This window comes from Colletotrichum truncatum (assembly GCF_014235925.2).
Source record: "Colletotrichum truncatum strain CMES1059 chromosome Unknown Contig_0002, whole genome shotgun sequence".
NCBI lineage: Eukaryota > Fungi > Ascomycota > Sordariomycetes > Glomerellales > Glomerellaceae > Colletotrichum > Colletotrichum truncatum.
The window spans coordinates 4,841,760-4,860,695 of NW_027222399.1; the positions used below are offsets into that span (position 1 = coordinate 4,841,760).

Sequence of the window (18,936 nt, forward strand, 5' to 3'; positions counted from 1 at the left end):
GGACTGCTGGTAGAAAAGCCTCAACATGTTTGGCCAATGAGTATAAATAGTGCTTGAGGCAGACCATATCGTAAAAAGATTCTGGTTGCTTCACCTCCAGAGACATCGGTAGCCACATCTCATCGGCAGTCACCATGAAGGTCTCTACTCTCGCAGTCACCGCGCTGGCTAGCGCCACCCTCTCATCTGCGTCTATCTCTCTGCCAAACGGATGGTTTTCCATTGCTCCGGAAGAAAAGATTAAGCCGGGCAAGTTCAAGGGCGAGGACCGGTTCTTGACTTGGATGGCCGACTCTCAGATCAAGCATGGTGTCGAACCTACTTTCGCCTACACCATCTCATCCTTTTACTCTGGTGTCTTGTTGGCTTATAACCGAACCGGCGACCAAAAGTACTATGATTATGTGAAGCACGCGGCTGATATCGTTCTCTACCCGGCATGGGACGGCGAGATCCTCTTGTACAACAAGAGTAACTCCATCGATGACATCCGCTTTGGCCACACCTTCCTGGACCTTTACGGACTCACTGGTGATGAGATCTACAAGAAGGCTGCTCAGACCTTGCGCGGCCAAATCGACCGCACCGGCCGCACCCCTGACGGCGGCTTTTACCACCGTTACCCTGTTTACATCGACCAAATGTGGCTGGATGGCATCTACATGCTCGATGTCTTCTACGCTCGCTGGACCCGCGAGTTCGAGGCAGATAACTCTACTGCCTGGGACGATATTGCTCTCCAGTTCGACTTGATCGATGCCGGCACCACGGCCGAGAACCGCACCAACGGACTCCCGCTCCATGGCTTTGATTGGAGCAAGAAGGCCATCTGGGCCCACCCGGAAACTGGCGCCTCTCCGCACGTCTGGGGTCGCGCCGTCGGCTGGTACATCATGGCTCTCGTTGACACTCTGGAACTGTTTCCCAAGGAACACCCCGGTCGTGAGCGCTTGATTAAGTACCTCCAGTCCGTGTCAGATGCTATTGTCGCTGCCCAGGACAAGAAGACCAAGGGCTGGTGGCTGGTTATGACCCCCGGCACTGAGGGCCAGTGGGGCAACTACATCGAGAGCTCTGGTTCTTCCATGTTTGTCTACGGCTTGCTCAAGAGTCTGCGTCTTGGATACATCAAGGGAGATCAGTACCTCAAGACTGCTCTCAGCGGATACAAGCTGATGACGGATACCTTCGCCACCACACGTAAGGGTGACAACGCTCTCGTCTACGGCTGGACTGTGCAAACCGGCAGCTTGAGCTCCAACGGTACTTTCGAGGTAAGGATGACTGGATTTTGATTGCTTTTTATCCGTTACCTCTTTTTTATGTAGCCTTACTAATAATGTTCACAGTACTATGCCAGCATGCCGCTCTTCGAGAACGACCTGAAGGGAGTTGCTCCCTTCTTGTTTTCTAGCTACGAATATGAGCTTTACTTGGAGCAGAAGAAGTAGAGTTAGATCACTGTTCATTTTAGAAGAACGAGGACCTGTTCTTGATGGAATCATGAATCTATGGCTTGAATGAATAGAAATTGCACAATCATGTAGTCTCATGAAAGCTGCGGTATAATTAATAGAATTATTCAAGACGCATAGATGAAGCCATTTGCATGGAACTTTTTACGGACAGCTTCGCCCGAACTAAGTTATAACGAGGGCCATAAACTATGACCATCAGTTTTTAAGGTTGGATGATTATAATCTCACTCTCTATAAAGCCGTCGGACTCCTCACGTTGCGACAAAGCTACATCCGTGAATATTCATCAAGCAGTTCCGAGACAACGAACTGCCAAATTTCGGCATAGTCTTGAATTTATGACTGCCACAAATCGAATGGAGAATACCTGAGCTGCAAAATTCACGAATCGCTCTTGTACTCAAACAAGTCAATTCCTTGGATGAGTCGATTGTGGTATCTTGAACGAACGCAGCTCAAGACACTGCGAGCAGAATACGCAGGACCAAAGAGAATTGACATTATGTTTGATTGCAACTTTTCATATCGTGGCGCAGAAGTAGCTCCTCATATGAATCTATTTTTGTTTGCGCGTTTCTTGGGGAATGATTCTACCGGAACATATAATGGCCAAATTCTGCTATCTCTTAGGTTGCGAAACGGAAGTCAAGCCTATGAGAATCTAAGTTAGCACAAGACCAGAAGCGAAATGTAGCGAGATACTTACCGCTTGTTTCCTTCATCTGTTGTATTAGTTCTATATTCGTGTTGTTCTTCTGGGCTCATGGCATCCCAGATCTTCGCCTTTTGATCGTTCCTCCACCGGTAATAGAAGAAGGTAAATGGGTATTGTACGAGCTATGACTGTGAGCCTTTGCGTTCATTTCATCAATGGGGATTTGAAGATGCATTCAACTTACACACATCCATATGCAGATAACTAGTAAACCTTTGTTGGCCTTGTAGTACCGGGGGCTGTCATCGGGTTGATAGACTTCTTGGATTAGCATGTCGATTGTCACATGGATAAGACCGTCGACTCACTGTTTGCTCCTATCATACCACTCACTTGCACCCACATATTATACAGCCTTAAGATGGTTAGTAAAAAATTAGCCAGAAAGAGATTATTCGTAACTTACGAGGCGGAAACTGTTCTGTTCTGGACAGATCCTGCGTTCCTGCTTGTCCAGGCAACCTGAATGGGATGGGTGCTGATACCGGTTAGCTGAGCTCCAGGTTGCTTCCAGTGAGTACATACTATGGGAATGATAGCAATACTGTTGCAATGGCAAAATAAGACCAGGCACCAATTGGGTCTGGTAGGGCAATCAATGCCACGAAACACGGTAGCAGCCACGCGTCTTCCGCCATCGCCACGAAACTCCGATTGTTGACCAGCTCACTAAAGGCGGTAATGAGCAGCATTGTCAAACTGGAACCAACAATGTTCGGAATTGAGAGCAGGTTGGTCTCTATAACGTTGAATCCCAGTTGCCGGAAAGACAGAGTGAGGTACTGGTTGACAGGATACTTTGGCAAGCCGAACAGCAGGCCCAGAGCGTACAAAGGCCACATGTCGTAGTCCTTTGCACATTTCCAAATTTGCCCAACAGACAAGCCTTGTCTGTTGTACATGCCACCTTTCTGAGGATCATCGCGGATGACTTATTGATGTGTGGTCAGTAGTGTACCAAGTTGAAAGTCTTGGGCAAGGAAGGCTCACCGGAGTTAACGATAATCTTTACCTCCTTTTCCTCGAAGTAGCCCTTGGGGTTCCACCAACTCTTCGTCCGGGCTGGGCATTGCGGCATCAGAAAGAATGAGAGAATTCCAACAAGGAAGGTGAAGCAACCCCTGGAGAGTTATTAGAAATAGGTTCGGACGTTGCGAAGCTAAACTCACTCGATGAGGAACATCCATCGCCAGCCTTCATAGTTCAAAATGCCCCGCATGGACAGAAGACCAACAGCTGCGAATCCAACGCCGATATCGACTGGAAAAAAGTCAGATTTTGCTAATCTCATCTTTGTTTAAGATTCTTACCTATTTGGGAGGACATCCAAAACCAGGCTAGGCGGATGGGCAACTGACAATGGAGATGTAAGTAAAGATTTGCCTAACCAACGTTGGCGATTCAGTTCAGTATTCTTACCGATGTACCGGTATACCAGTAACTAAGATATAGAATGGTGTCTGGGATAAAGCCACCTTGAAATGTAGCTCTAGTTGTTCATGTTAGTGAAGCTTTTAGGTCAATTATAGTTAGTATACTCACATCAAGTAACGGGTCGCAAGGAAGGAGGCTCTTCCCTTGAGGAAGAACTGCAACGCAGAAATAGTACTGAATAAACAAATTTGGATAGGAATCCATAGATCCGGACCAATTCTGTGGACGTTAGCAAGGCTCCCATGATAGCAGGTGGATGTAGTCTGACCGCTTAGAGATGAGCTGAGATGGCAACTCAGCGACGAGGAAACCGACTCGGGAGATTGTTTGGCCGATGTTCTTTCTCAAATTAGCATTGATCAGTTATAAGGGACTGGTGTGATGTCAAGGGTGGAACCAACATAATCACCGCGGGTGAGGCCGAGGTCATCGAGCATGTTATCAGAGACAGCGTTGTTGATGTTGTTTCTGTCAATGTTCAATGCAGCAAACATGATGCAACACCAAACCTAAACAGTTAGCTTTGTATCTCGAAGTTCGATCTACCAAAAACCTACCATAATCTTCCAGTCAACCTTCCGTCTGACTTGACGCTCTTCTCTCCATGTCCAGCGGAATGATGGATCAAAAGCTGTCTTATTTTCCCATTGCTCGTGAATATAGAGCTCTTTATATTCTTCAAGGTTCTCGGAGTCCCAGATGCTAGGTTGCGTTGCGATCTTGAACTTGATTAGCGTACAATTCCAGGAAATGCTCGCCAAAGGATGCACACTTACTGCATCTAGGTCGTATTCCTCACTCTTTGGACCCTTCCGAATTCTAAAGAAACGAAGAATGGCGTCGCCAAGAGCTGCCTCCATACGCTGAGTCTGCTGAGTCGCCAGTGCTGGGGCTGTAGGGGGCACCGAGTGGACAGCATCCTTGTCGATGCCTGTCTTCGAGTCCACACCTGCATTGTCTGAAGAGGTGATGGACCCTGGGGGTGAAGACTTGACAGTCGGTTTCTGCTGGGCAGACATTTTGGCCCTCGACTGAAAGAAATAACAGGAGTTCTTCGGTGACAGCAGATCTGACAGACTAGGGAAGAGAACGACCAAACAACCTATTTAAAGGACGAAGGGGTAAAAGTCTTCCTCAGGGATTTCGGTCGCCTCCCGAACCCCCTGCCCGCAGAGCCGGACTGTTGGCCGACGCTTGTTCCCGCCAAGCGGCAGTCATGGAGAGCACGTCAAAGACGTGATGAAGAATTGGGATTGTCCATAGGCAGGGCAGAACTCCGATACTCCAATTTTTTCCCCTTTACCAAAACACTGCTCCCCACAGCAGACGACGACACCTTGTTCGCTCAGGTAAGAAAGACACATAAGATCACAGTCCGAGGAGATCCAAAGCTTGAAACAAATTACTTGCATCCTTCTTAGTTAGTGCCTGTACCCAATTCAACGCTAAGAACCTAACTGCTCGGGATATTGCTCAACTTTAACCTTAAGGCCATATCGTTCTATCTTCTCTTTCAAACCTTTCTCTGACATTGATCTATCGATACGCGTTCCTTAGCGGATCGGTAATTGAGGAACAAACAATTATTGGGGCCGATGCTACGGTCCGTCCACTTTAGTGACTTGCGCCATTCGCTTGCAGCGCACGCCATTGATTCACCATCATCTGAATCAATGGCGTGCTACATACTCACATATCTGTTGCCGATGCCGTCGAAGTTGAGTATTCAAAAACCAATCAACATTCTGATGAATGTCACCCGGTAAGTGTTCCCCGATTTCGCCGCCAATTAGTCGCCGTCGACGACGGCAAATCTCACTGATGCCCCGGACCACCGGGGCCCAGATTTACCTCGCCCCACCCCCGAAACGGAAGGTCGTTCTATGTGGACCATGCCCGGACCTTGATTCTCCGCCGATTTTCTCATGTTCGTATACTTTTTTAACGCTTGACATGCGCAGTCCCATCCCAGTTATCATCCGTCTGAATGCGAAAACCCCGTTTCCTCCTATTGATGCATCCAAAGCCACAAAGCCCCCTCGCCACTTGGCCGACGATGTTTTGTAAGATGCAAAGAACAAGATGTTGAATCTTGTGCGATTCCTGATGTTGAGTGTTCGCCATTTATGTTTAATCGTTTCGTTTTTGCTTCATACACACAGACTGGAAGTTGTATATGCAACACTGTAAGCTCTTGTGTAGGTTGAGCAGATTGCGAATAAATTGTTGGTTTATTCATTTGGCATAAGGTGAGTACTCCGGTGGTTTCCCAACTTCGTATGGTGGTGGTGGCGTTGAGAGCACAGCTCCCTCTCTGTAAGTATATGGAGTATGGCAATATGAAACCTCGGAATGGCATGGTCTGCAACATGAAGTCTGCCGATTGTCAGAACCTATCAAAGCTAACTGGTGAGTCAAGGACACCTTCGTCGACTGGCATACCTGAGGTGAACGAGGAGAAATTTCTGCTAAGGATGAGGCATCATTGACGGTGTTTATTTGGTCTTCAATAGGATCGTAACCGTAATCCCGAATGAGACTCTCTACCCCAGAGTTGAGTTCGTTGGTAGGAGTTGCCGAATTTGGCGGCATGTGAACTTGTGATATGTGACATGATTCTTGATTGAGTTGAAGGCGGCTGCCGCAACAAAGACAGCGTCGGCGACAGTGCATCCGGTTGCGATATTTGAATCCGTACTCCATGTAATAGTTATTACCTAGATTGGTCTCAGTGGTTCTAGCTCGCTCATGGTGGCAGCAGCGTTGGTTTAGGTGCACGCATGCCTGGCATGAACCGTAGCGATGCACTCTTGAGCCACGTGAGACTTCGACATACCACTTGCCGCGACTCAACATGGCCACAGCCTGGAGGAGAGAACCCATGTTGACAAGTAATACGATGCAGTTTTCCTTGCTTCCTTATGTCAGATGAGCATGGTGACGATCTTGACTTGTTCCGCTTGGAGCAAAGGCTGTCGTAAACCTGGTAGTTTACGATGGAGAAGTTGCAATGGTTGTAACATCAAAACGAGGGGTGGAAGAAATCCGGAGGTCCTAAATGGATTCTCGAAATGATATCTCCGATTAGTTTGCCTTCAAGTGGGCTATCAATGTAGATTCCAGACAACCTTGAGGCTTATACTTGGGGATCCGGCATGTTCACCTGCCGCGCAACAAAGCTTAAGTGTAGTCGTACACGAATAGAGAGCGTGCTGGGTTGTCATGTCCCGCTACTTTTATTGTTCTTAATTCTTGCGAAAAACGATATGTTGTATTGAACTTACGATATTGCAGATGTGGAAGATGTGGTATTGGGCTATATGCCTTCGCTCATTGAACAAGGCCCAAAACCACGTAATTGAGCTCATACTTTGTTTCAGCTGACTTCCATTATCATGATGATATTGACACACCTTTGCCGACACGCGATCACTGACGGGGCAGCGACTGGGAGATGTTGTAGGCATTCAGGCCATTATCGACAGGTTTTAGTGGAATAAGATATGAGTGCTGAGGCTGAAAGCCAAATAGATTCCGGTCCGGGTGTACTTAACCTGTTATACCTGATATCAAGACAAAACTTTCACAACCTGTCTACAACTGAAATACAGCCGTTGTATATTTAGTAGTCGGAGCGACGATCTGGCACCGCCCCCATCCCGGATGCATTCCCTCAGCCCAGATGCGAACATCAATTCCCTATTCGAAACGATGACGTACTGTTAGGGTGCTTGCCTAGTCAGGCGGTTAGGCTAGTATGCACTGCGTATTAGGGCAGCCAATCAACAAGCAAGCAGAACAAGTTGGATTCGATCCCTGGCATCTGCTGGGCGATTTAGACAATTAACTTCTCTTCCTGACCGAATGTGGGCCTGGTTATGCTAAGCGCTATCACACAATGGAGTTTCCCCGGAGTGCCAGACCAATTCATCATAAGCCCAACACTGAACCTTAATGACAATCATACCATACCAAGAAGGAATAGAGAAGTTGGAAGGGACTTTTGTGGTGGAAAAGGTACTTCCCTACCATGTGAGATGATGAACTCTACCCCTGCAGACTTATGAGACACCCACCGCACCGGGGCGTTATGTCTTCGTTATGGGATATACACAGGTAGCTACCGAGACAACAATGTGCAACAAGAGCAATCGGGCCATGAGTCTAATTGGCAGAGCTACGGGAAAGGATTAGTGGCACGTTGTGTCTTGTGTTTACATTTTACCCGCCGAGACGCTAAGTTTTAGCTCACTAAACTACTCTTATTTTCCTGTTTTGTACTGGTCGTAGCAGTAAATACCTATGCCTGCCCACGCGGTGGGTACAGTGTAATATACTAAGCCTTGGCAGGACGAAGGAAGCTAGAAGTGTAGCATTCGTACACTAGTCTGGCGGGTAAGCCCGCCGATTTGACGAACCAGAGGCGTGTTACACCGGCTTCGCCTCGCATGCCGTCAGGGTTGACGCCCTGCGAAGGTGGGCGGGCTCCATTATCGCCTTATACTACCAAATAGTAAGCGGCCCCTTGATTGAATACCACGGGTTCCTGGGCTTTTCATAAGGGTCGTGTCCACTTCCATTCGCGTTTAAGCTCTCGGCTTCCTTTCCCTCTCCCACCCCCCGCGGTGACGATGATGCATTCATGACACTTCTTCTTCGACACCTACCTTAAGCAACATGACTTCAAATAGGTCGATATTGAAGAGTCTGTCTCTTGCGCTCTACCTTAGCGCGCAATTGGCCCAGGCTCAGGAATGCAGCTACGAAGGTGGCTGGGCTCTTCGGAATGATAGATCGTGCCCCCCGAGCGCTCCAGTCGAGTGCGGTACTGGCGCCCAGCCGCGGTGCTGTCCTTCAGGCTTCACATGTACAGGAGATGGAGACTATGTGGGGAATTATTGCTGTTCAGGTAAGTAAATATTTCCAATTGCTCCCGTATTTTCTACCGTTGTCCGGGAGATCAATGCTGATGGATTTTCGTCGCGACAGACCCGAAGGATTGCAGAGCGCTAGCTCTATCACACCCCAAGGTAACTCAACTAACATAACTTGTGAAGGGTTTACGATCCTTCTCTTACTGTCGGTGATTGACAATCATTTAGTGCCCCGACTCATCGTGGACGCTCTGGGGTGTAGACGGCAAGCTTGATAACGGTGGATGGTGCTGCACGTCCGGCTCCAACGGCACGTATCGAGAAAATTCCCAGGGCATAGCGCTTTTGTGCACGCCCTCCACGGCGACCTCCCTCCCACAGAGCCATCACTGGGCCGAACCCGTTAGTACTTCATCATGTTCTACGACAACTACGGCAGCAAGCTCTGCTGCAACGACTACATCGGCAGAAGCGACCTCGGCTACCGCAGCGGGAACAGAGACCACTTCACAGCCCGACCCGACCAACACAGCCGCGCCAGCTGACAAGGAATCGAACGGTTTATCGAGCGGAGGGATCGCAGGGGCTGCCATAGGTGGAGTGGCCGGTGTCGCTTTGATAATTGCAGGAATCTTTTTGATGCGGAGAAGGAAGAAGTCTGCGGCCGAAACGACTACGGCTACTACAGAAGAGGGGGGATGGGCATCTCGTGATAAAAAGAATAACTTTGGCGGTTACTATAACCCAGCTGCTAACGAGATGCCCGCTCAAGCCGCTCGAGTCGAGTTGGCCGACACCGCGCAGCCAACCTATGAGCTGGACGGTTCGACGCCTCATGAGCTTGAATCGATACCCACAAACACACCACGAACAAAATAACGATACCAACGAGACCCTGTCCAAAAGGGAAGCCATCTCATACGAGAAAAGCGAAGAAGAAAGCAATTGTCACATGGCGGAGGATGGATGGATACCACGGAGAAGTAATGTATTTTACTCGCACGCATGAGAGCTTGTGGCAGAGGAGAGGCAGAGAACCTAATGACGTATGGATGGAACCACCGTCGACGACACGTTTTGTCTGCATACATAGTACCATACCAGGACCGACGCACGGCACAGGCTAGCTGTTTACAGTTGCTTGCGTTGGTGCAGGAACTGTCAATAATTGACCGTTCGTATTCTCCACCAATGATGTCGCCCCACCAAATGAACTCCGAGAGGAGACTCTCGGTTAGTGAATGTTTGTGGGACGAACTTGTAGAGAGCAACTGCGTAAGATACATTTAAACAACTGTTTTGTCTGATATGTTGGGGTCACTTACAGGCCGATAATATTTTTACGCGGCAAACAACGATCTTTTCTCACAGCTTCTTTGATGGTCTTTTCTAAAGCTGATTGGCCGCAACAGTGCAGAGAAACCATTCGTATTCGTTAATAGTTACGAGGCTTTGCGCCACAAACCGTACTTGCAACGAATTCAAACTGATTGATTCACAGGACAAGTTTGGTTATGAATAAAGCTTGTGGCTCTCACAGCGCCTAGTCTTCCCTCCACTGTGACCTACGTATGAGCGTGTTTCCGCCAATATTGTGTATATCTGCTTTAATACTGCGGATTTCATGGTTGTCACACAATATGACTACTTCTGTTAACAGATTACCATGTGGGTTAGAATTCGTTAGCACACCATTAAGTGGTAATCATTCATCATCCTCCCAGCTGCCTCAGGTGTATTTGTCAACGAATTTCAGCGGCTGTTCGCAGTAGTTTAGTTGGGGTCATAGGGTTAGCCGTAAAGTAGGATAATCTCTTGAGGAGAATACTGGTGTCTGTTCTTGTGTCCGATGTTTAGGAAGGAGTTCCAGCAGAAGTGCTGGAGAAAGTGATTGCGGAACTTTTACCCGTCTGTCGGACTGCTGGCAGGTCTGCCGGCGACGGAACTACTTCAACCGGGGGTTTCGGCTATTGCAACATGTTTTTTTACAATGTTTTCTACTCTGGTGGCCAACCACACGTAGATCCCAGTCCCTGCCCAGAGCGGTAAGTAAGGCATACCGCGCAATTGTTCGAGGTGAGAGAAAAATACTATCTTAGTAGCATACCCTATTTTAAAAGTTATATATAGCACAAATGACAGCAGATCAAGCTACATACTACGCGCTTTCCGCTAACACTGGAGGAGCTAGTTACCCATGATAGCAGAATCCTTATGTTCAGCCCATACCATGCGTTTCTTCAGTAGCACCGGCCAACGCAAATTGGTGGTCATTCACTTCTGCCAGCTTTGCCGGCGTAATCAGTGTGGTAAGCCCGTCAGAAAAGTGGCTGAGGGTTCTAACAAACAATGGTCAAGGAGAACAGAGCTTGATTGTGTAGTTCTAATCAGTGATTGGTTGTGACCTTAAATCGTTAGCTAGGCAAATGCCTAGTGAACTCCAAAGTACTAAAGAAGTACTAAAATGATTTAAGGTTTTATCACAGCCACCCAGCTGAACACAGTACAATCAGCCACTTGACGTTTGTAGTTGAGCGTCTTTGCTATCACACTAAATAATGAAAATATCAGCAAGAGCTACAATATATTTCATTTATTCTGTGCATACCAGATATTACATGATTAAGGTAATGGAGTGGCTTTCGTAGAGTGCCTCTATGAAATCACTGTTTAAGGAAGGATAAGGCTTAAAACATTAATAACAGGCGCGGCTTTCGTCAAGTCAAATCTTTCTACCTAAGATGTTCGTGGTAACAAGGGGCTTATCTTACCGCTGTCACAAAGGGTTCTGGACCCAAATTTTACATTGCCTCGGAATATTGTAGACAGTGTTTCGAAATTTCTGAGTTCTAAGCTACATTCCCAAGACAGCGGCTGAGACAGATTTCCGCAAAGGTGCCCCACAACAATCGTGACCTTTCCATCTTTGTTGTTCCTTCTTTGTCAAGTGCGTTGCAGCTAATTGGCTTGCCTTATGCAGGGCACATGGGAAGCTAGTTAGCTCACAGTCATAAACAGCCTCTTGTAGCTTTCGCGATGGCTAGTGAGCAAACCTCTAATCCCACAGGCTTCAGCTAGCTTCTAGGCTATTGCCTTGAAACGCCTTGATGACTTCGCAAGGCGCCAGGGTGTACCTATTTACACTTTGCCAACAATGCAATCCAAACAGCCTACCCAGCGCATGTGAAGGCGCTGTGGCTGCGGCTGTGAGATAGCCAAGGACGCACTGGACTAAAAACGGCAATATCCGCAAGAGCATCTTTGAGAATCTGTTGGCAGCGGAGCAGTGGCTGGGCCACCAGTCTCCGAAAATTTACGATTTCTTTTGATAAATATATAGAAGTACGACTTTTGGCTGATCAGAGGCTGCAACACTCCTCATGTTAGACTGTTTCAGGAGGCTTGTAGATGAGGCTGATTTGTACTAATTTACAACTTTCCAAGGAGTCGGATCAGCACATGTCATCAAGAGATTGAAACTGTCAACCATAACTAAAGCTCACATTTCCACACTCATGATTAATTTGAACCCCTATTCCATTTTCTTTCTTCAATAGTCTCACTTTCATCCAGTCTTCTTCTCCTCGGGCGAGATGGCATCCGGATACCACTCGATAGAGCTTGATAGAGATGAGTCTCAATTCCAGGAAGCTCTAATGTTTGAAGGCATTCCAAGCCAAGCACTTGCTCTCCACGATCCCTCCGAACCCAGTTCTAATCATCGCCGGCCGCTTCCGTCGGGGTCGCAGGATACTGTTCAACAGCCTCTTCTTCACGAACAACCACCCCCTCATCATCAATCAAGTGGCCTTGGTCCAGACTCCGAAAACTTTGGATATGGCCATACAGAAAATAAAGCAACACATAACTACATGCCTACTCAGTCAGCCACCAGCTTCAATCACGCCTCAGACCTGAAATACAATCATCTTGAAGCACATAGAGTGCCAAAGCAAATCACACGTACCAGTTTGGCACGCTACTTCAACGGGTGGCTTGTTCATATACCAGCTGTCCTGCTGACAGCCATCACCATATGGGTTAGCACGAAAAGATGGTTCTGGTATCCTGAGGAAGGTCTGGGCAGAGGTATTACTGCCGAAGTTATCGGAAACATTCTCCAGTTTGTGGCAAAGATACACGAGCTTCTCATCGTTGCGTCACTTTCTTCCATTGCTATTGCAATGTTCCGGCGGCAGCTAGTTGGCGATGGCTTACGGCTGGGGCTTCTGACCGGTGGGTACAGGGTCGGCGATATCGGATACCTCATGTCGTCTCCCTTTCGCTGCCAAGGACTAAATGGCACGATGCCATGGGACATTTTCCTGGTCGTTTACATCGTCTTCGCTACACTTCTATCCACAGTTGTGGGTCCCGCATCAGCTGTGCTCATAGTCCCAACGTCGGGCTGGTTTTCACTCAAGCATCCAAAGGCTTTTAGCGATCTTCCAATGCCTCTCATATACTGGGCGAGTAGCAACGAAGCCTGGCCACAGCATTTAAAGGACGGGAGATTGATTGGTAACGAAATACTGGAAAATAATAAATGTAAAACCACCGAGGGGTTATACATTTCTGAGTGCCCCACTGGAGGTTACTCGGAAATCTGGAACTGGGCTGCTAGCCATGGTTCGACATCCCTGGAGAACGTCTTGACCTTCAATCATCCGTCCACAGAATTGCGCCGGCATCTAGTGTTCACCCAAGCACTCAACGCAACAATACTTCTCACTACACCATCACATTTCCTGTTGAAGAGCCTCGGCCTCTTCCAGAAGTATATCACTAGCAATCATGTGGGCACTGTATCCAACGGCGCTCGCCACGAGTTCACAGCGAAGAGGAAAAGTCCCGATAACAATCTATCGCAGCTTCCCATTTATCAGCCTTTTGTTCAATCAAGATGTAGGATTTACAACAAAGAGGAGGTTCGGAGGAACAACAACGTATTATACTATCCGACTGAAGAACTCAACTGCCTTGGCGACGAAAAATGCGAAAAGCTCAAGAAGGATCCACCAACAACTGAACTGGCATTGGAAAGTGACGACAACAAAACGACCAGTATGGCTAGTTCTTACTTTGTGAAGATAGATAACAGCCCTATTGTTCTTACCTACGGACTTGTCGCCAGTTTACCAGAACATCGAGAGGAGGACATGATATACGCCTGCAGCATGTTTGCTAGGTGGGTTTCTTCTGGCTATTCTATCGACGCAAAGGTCAGCGACGTCTTGAGATCCACCCTAAACGACAAGGAGCGGATGAAAGATGTCTTCCAAAGCCGGACTCCTTACAATGGGGACATAATGCCTTGTCGTTTCAACAACGAATGGCTCAAATACCTTGACATCAGTTTTGACAATGCCGTCAACAACACTATGGGCCAAAGCACCAATAGCCCGACATCGTCATTGCTTCAACTCGCCGACCTCTTCCAAGGAGGCGACGATGCAACAGATAAATCTATTACCAGCCGTAATCATAACGAAGCAGAAGTGATTCTAGCTAAAGTGTTTGGGGCTCATCTCACGGACGGGTTATCTCGTACCGGGCCCCAACGGAGCACCATTCTCAAACGCAGCGTAACAAAAGATCGGCTAGAGTTATTCGAGCTAGACACCCAATACGGCTACTACAAGGGTTCCTTAACGATAAAAGCAAAAAACAATACTCATTCACAGTGGACACGTGGCGATGAGATGGGAGTTGAGTCGTGGCCGTTGTCTTTAGAAGGGGTAACCCAAGCAATGAATGAGACTCTCATCCAGTTGGACTTTGATACTAGGCGATATGGATATGGCACCGGCCGGCCTCGAAAGACCTTGACTTTTGCGCTGGTTATCATGTATACCTACCTCGGCATAGCGACTCTCTACGCCCTATCAGTGGGCTCTGCCCATGTTTTAGAGCTGATGGAAAGAGGTCGAAAATTCCGGGTGCCGAGCATAGTTCCTTGGGCCGATCTGCAGGACTTGTTGATCCTCGCGCTGAAGACGCCACCTCCCAGGGATGCCGACCTGGCGGATGCAGGAGCAGGAGTTTCTTCTAAGCGAGCGTGGAGAACACTTGTCAGGGCAAGAGCCGATTCGCAGCAGAATGTACAGCTAGTCCTGGATGATGAAACGACGACAAAAAAGCTGGACCTGACTGGGACGGAGAAGTACTACTAGAGGGCCTGTTTTTGAGTTGATTTGTATTTGGTTGGTGGTATTGGTGTCTGATCATAAAACTTCAACTCTACTGGTTTATATCCCGATGCCCCGGCCAGGCTTTCGTAGAATAGATACAATCACAAGGCTAGGCCCTGGCGGCTTATTCATTATGTTCAAGTCTGGGTAATCTTGCTAAATTTAGTTTTTGAATTTTTTCTGTGATCCGTATCAAGAGATGTAGATGCTGTAACAAAACAACCAGCGACGATTGGAGAATTTGTTGATAATTTTCTAAAGAGAAAATAGTTTCAAATGCATGTCCTGACTAAGGAGACGACCAGAAGTTCAGTTCAGTGATGATGCAGAAAGTGAATCGCTATTTGCTATTTGAGAATGTAAACTCTGCGAGTCATGCCACCTTGCGCTGTCACCAAGGCCGGGCAACAACATCTCAGAAACACTTAAGCCGGAATACAACCGAAGTTGGAAAGGCTGTAAAAGCCACACTTGTCCGTCCTCGCCTTCCATGCATAGCAGTTTCCGCAAACACGATCAACAGTTACTCTGCAAAGAGACGCCTGGCCGTTGCCGTTCGCGCCACGCCAGTCAGAGGTTGTGAGGCCAGAGTCTTGCCCTGAGATGCGGGCGCGAACCGTTGAGCCTAGTGCCGGTGGGTTTGCCCACTTAGAAAACTCACTAGAGGTAAATATTAGCGATTTTACTCAGAGCTGACATCAAAGTCTGATCTCAAGTTACTCACGCTGAACAGTCACAGTCTCTCCGGTTAGAACCACAGCTTCCGCGGGCCTCGAGCTCGCCGTGCTCTGAAGGCTGCGTGCTCGGCGCCGCGTAGACGCTGGAGACGAGAGCAAAAGCGATGGGAAAGAGAGACAACTTCATATTGATAGATGATAGTGACAGTAAGGTTGAAGAAAGGAACGTATCGAGTCGGACCTTGAGCGAGAGAACGAGAATGGAACTGCGTCAGATGATGAAGAGAACTGATCGACACTGGTGACGATCCAAGAGCTTTAATAGTCCATCTACGAATCTGATGTTCACGGTTATTGTCAATCTTTCTATTGATGGACCCGCCTTTACAATGAGACGAACTAATAAGATTAAATTTTGTAGAACGCTGGACAGCTAATCAGATCCGTCACTTGTCGGGACCAATGAGGTCTGTTGAAGCCGGTGAGACCCGCGCTCTCATGACTGCCGAGAGAGGGTAATAAATTAGCTTACTCGGAATCGCATTGGTCCGCAGCATCCGAAACTGCAGCACTGTACAGCTTGTGAGGCTTAGAGCCTAACTGTTGTCGTTAAGACGAGTCAGTGGCGAGCACAGCTCACTTGAGCATGGGCTACTGTAATGGCCTAATCCTGCCGAATGCGTGCTAGGGCGGAATCGTAAAGGAAATATATAGTGATCAATAATCAGCAGTACTTTGGACGTAGTCACTCCAATGAATCGCTGGAACTCAAAATCACTCGGATACGGTGATGATGATATTTGCTGGCCACAGGGTTCTCCATAAATTATCAAACAAGCCGCCTGCTAATATGAGAAAGCATTACACGGCTCCGATGAAGGTGACGGAGGTTCAGAAGCACGCTCCATAGTTAAGAGTGCCAAGTAAACCATACTTTTTGTGCTCATAACTTTACATTCAAGAGAAATAACGCCAATCTACCCAAGTAGCTCCAAGTGACCCTCCTCTCTCAACGTCTCCCTTACAGCAGTACGCACCTTCTCATGAATCGCCGGTGGCGCGGCGATAAAACCGTAGTTGGCCACCATTTTGCGTCCCGCAGTAAGGTTCACCGGGTTTCCGTCGACGTCCGTTACTTTTCCGCCAACCTCCTCGAACAGTAGCATCGCACCGGCATGGTCCCAGATCTTGGCCAGACGGTCGCGCCTCCTGTATGCCCAAAAGGTGCAAGTCGCCTGCCCGAGGCCGAGCACAGCCCATCTCAACACCCAGCCAAGAAGGTCGTTGCCGGGATAAGAAATACCGAGGCGGTCGGCAACCTTCTGGTGGATCCCTGGCACAGCGGAGTCAGAGCCGTCGATGCAGGTGACTGATACCAGATCCGGCGTCTCGGTGTCGGCATGGCGAGGGATTTTTGTGGGTTGAAGGTCCAGAGGACCGGAAAGTGGCCGGATGAATGTGCCATGCGACTTGACGGCGAACATGATGCTGCCCGTGCCAGTGGGGTCAATGCTGTTGTTGTTGATTGGTGCTTTGGCGTCTGCTGCGAGCAAGGGCAGGCCTACAATTCCGACGCTCTGCTTGCCATCTTCCATCAAGCAAACGTTAATGGCATAGAGCTCGCCCCTGACGAAGGTCTTGGTGCCGTCAATAGGATCAAACACCCAGAATCTGCCGGTTGGTGACGGCTCACCCAGGCCGCACCAGTCGATCATCTCACACATCTGCTCTGGTGACTCGGGCAGCTTGCACAGAGAATCCGGCTCTTTTTCATTCTCAACCTGCTGCAGAAGCGCCCATACGGATTTGAGAAGCTCGGGGTTCTCACGGAGGTCGGCGGCAGACTCCTCGCCAACAAACTTGTCATTGGGAAAAGCGGCGTGCAATGTTGATGTCAGGAGAGCTTGAATAGCGAAGTCAGCGACGGTGACGGGACTAAGGTCCTCCTTCGTCACGACGCCCTTGTCAGAGGCCACTAGAACACGGCGGCTAAGTCTTGCGGCATGCTGAATTGCCGCGATAGCGACGGTCAATTCTCGAGCGTACGGTCCGTCCATGGCTGCAATCTATCGGCGGTAAAATGAGATGAACTGAGAAATGTGAGTCGGGGCCGAGCGGGGCGAGCTGCACAGCGGCGGTGATCTTGCAGGGGTTGGTGTGGTGGGTGATTATTTGGTGCGGCTGCGACGTAGGATCTGGATGCGGGGGAAATCGATGTTTGCGGCTGCGAGACAGATGAAATCGACGGGGGAGTCAATGATGGTATATTTGGTTGGGGACGGGGCAATGATGTCAGAGCAATAAGCGCGGCTTTTTTGGGGGATGTTGCTACACATGCAAATTTTCGCCGGGAGAACTTGGTTGGGTGGTGGCATCAGCACCGGCATCGGCCTCGGAGGCTCCGAGGGTAAAAGTGGGTCGTCCCTTCAAGATCTCGGATCCGATCACAGCAAAACGGAGAAGTCACAAGGAAGGACGGCGATAACAAAACAATATACGGAAGCTTTCTTAACCTAGGTATTTCGACGGGGTCGCAAACCTTCCAGCTGCTGGAAGACCTCTTGTACAGGTCTCGATAATGTGCTTTCCTACGGGTAATGAGGCACGTTTCGTTAGCGAACTCCTGGAAGGTTATTATCAAGGGCCACAACTGACTGTCTTTCCACGTTCGCTTCTTGTGGAACTGCACCGATTTACACTCCCAAAGCCTTATACACCATGTTGCGACAAGGGCATCCCGCACAGCGCGCTCCAAGGGTACCAGAATGTTCAGACTGTACATGTCGTCTTTAGACTCCTCTACTGCGAGGCGGACTCCCTTCCCATCAAGCCAGTCAAACACGTCATTGTTTGGCTTGATATCAAACAAAAGTTCTCGGGGTTCATATTCGCCATTCGTGTTAGGTTTCCTTCTGATGCGCCATGCTTTGCAAGCGCTCTTGCCAATCTTTGCAAACTTGACGCCGATTGAGCCTAGTACGCTACGAGAAGCGGGCCACAGGTAGTATGCGAAGGGGTCATGCACAACTAGCGGTGGACGTTCGAGGTTAAAGACGAGTTTGGGTTGTACAACGATCTCCGGGGCCGCGGTGGAGTCGGGGTTCCGTCTTTTGAGGTTGTAGTCGATACGGCTAAACTCGACTTTCCGGTCTGTCTCGCGCAAGAAATCGATCTGGCAGTTGATTTCATACACTCCCGAATTCGCTGAAGCGGAGTTGGCCGAATGGATGGAGCGTCCTGCAAAGCGCAGGGTGTCAGGGGCCAACGTCTCCTGAACATTGGCGGCGTCCGCCGCATAGTCAGGGGGTAGGGGGCCGCTGACCGCTGCAGCACTTGCTTGCGACATGGTTTATGTTTGCGCCGATGGTCCCTTGTAGGTGGCTAACAAAAGTACCTGCCTGAGAGTTGACTAGGTTGGCGTTTGCAAGTGTTTTAATATGAGTTCCAAGACATGTAGTCAAAGAAAGCATTCCGTAGCGGCGGTAACTAGGAGCTCATAAGGCGGGCATGTCCCATTATGTGAGCATGACCAGTGGTCTGGGCGGTGGTAGAATGGCTAAGCAGGTC

The 18,936-nt window shown here is 48.7% G+C and overlaps 5 protein-coding genes across 5 annotated transcripts; 3 read left to right on the plus strand and 2 right to left on the minus strand.

The window, feature by feature from the left end:
• Positions 1–134: 134 nt before the first annotated feature.
• Positions 135–1,451, plus strand: CTRU02_204285 (cell wall glycosyl hydrolase; the record flags this gene model as incomplete). Its single annotated transcript, XM_036728377.1, has 2 exons — positions 135–1,274; positions 1,350–1,451. The coding sequence occupies 2 exons, from the start codon at positions 135–137 to the stop codon at positions 1,449–1,451; spliced, it is 1,242 nt and encodes a 413-aa protein (XP_036580086.1).
• Positions 1,452–2,104: 653 nt separating this feature from the next.
• On the minus strand, positions 2,105–4,646 carry CTRU02_204286 (allantoate permease; the record flags this gene model as incomplete). Its single annotated transcript, XM_070204348.1, has 15 exons — positions 2,105–2,129; positions 2,185–2,315; positions 2,378–2,454; positions 2,502–2,548; positions 2,600–2,671; positions 2,719–3,124; positions 3,184–3,314; positions 3,363–3,453; positions 3,504–3,546; positions 3,613–3,682; positions 3,736–3,846; positions 3,896–3,966; positions 4,029–4,136; positions 4,185–4,346; positions 4,404–4,646. 15 exons carry the CDS (start codon positions 4,644–4,646, stop codon positions 2,105–2,107), a joined length of 1,788 nt encoding a protein of 595 aa, XP_070062111.1.
• Positions 4,647–8,304: 3,658 nt separating this feature from the next.
• On the plus strand, positions 8,305–9,380 carry CTRU02_204287 (uncharacterized protein; the record flags this gene model as incomplete). Its single annotated transcript, XM_036728379.1, has 3 exons — positions 8,305–8,536; positions 8,617–8,657; positions 8,730–9,380. 3 exons carry the CDS (start codon positions 8,305–8,307, stop codon positions 9,378–9,380), a joined length of 924 nt encoding a protein of 307 aa, XP_036580088.1.
• A 2,714-nt stretch (positions 9,381–12,094) lies between these two features.
• Positions 12,095–14,674, plus strand: CTRU02_204288 (uncharacterized protein; the record flags this gene model as incomplete). Its single annotated transcript, XM_036728380.1, has 1 exon — positions 12,095–14,674. One exon carries the CDS (start codon positions 12,095–12,097, stop codon positions 14,672–14,674), a length of 2,580 nt encoding a protein of 859 aa, XP_036580089.1.
• A 443-nt stretch (positions 14,675–15,117) lies between these two features.
• On the minus strand, positions 15,118–18,715 carry CTRU02_204289 (3',5'-bisphosphate nucleotidase; the record flags this gene model as incomplete). Its single annotated transcript, XM_036728381.2, has 5 exons — positions 15,118–15,352; positions 15,417–15,512; positions 15,902–15,969; positions 16,407–17,435; positions 17,909–18,715. The coding sequence occupies 5 exons, from the start codon at positions 18,713–18,715 to the stop codon at positions 15,118–15,120; spliced, it is 2,235 nt and encodes a 744-aa protein (XP_036580090.2).
• Positions 18,716–18,936: the final 221 nt, after the last annotated feature.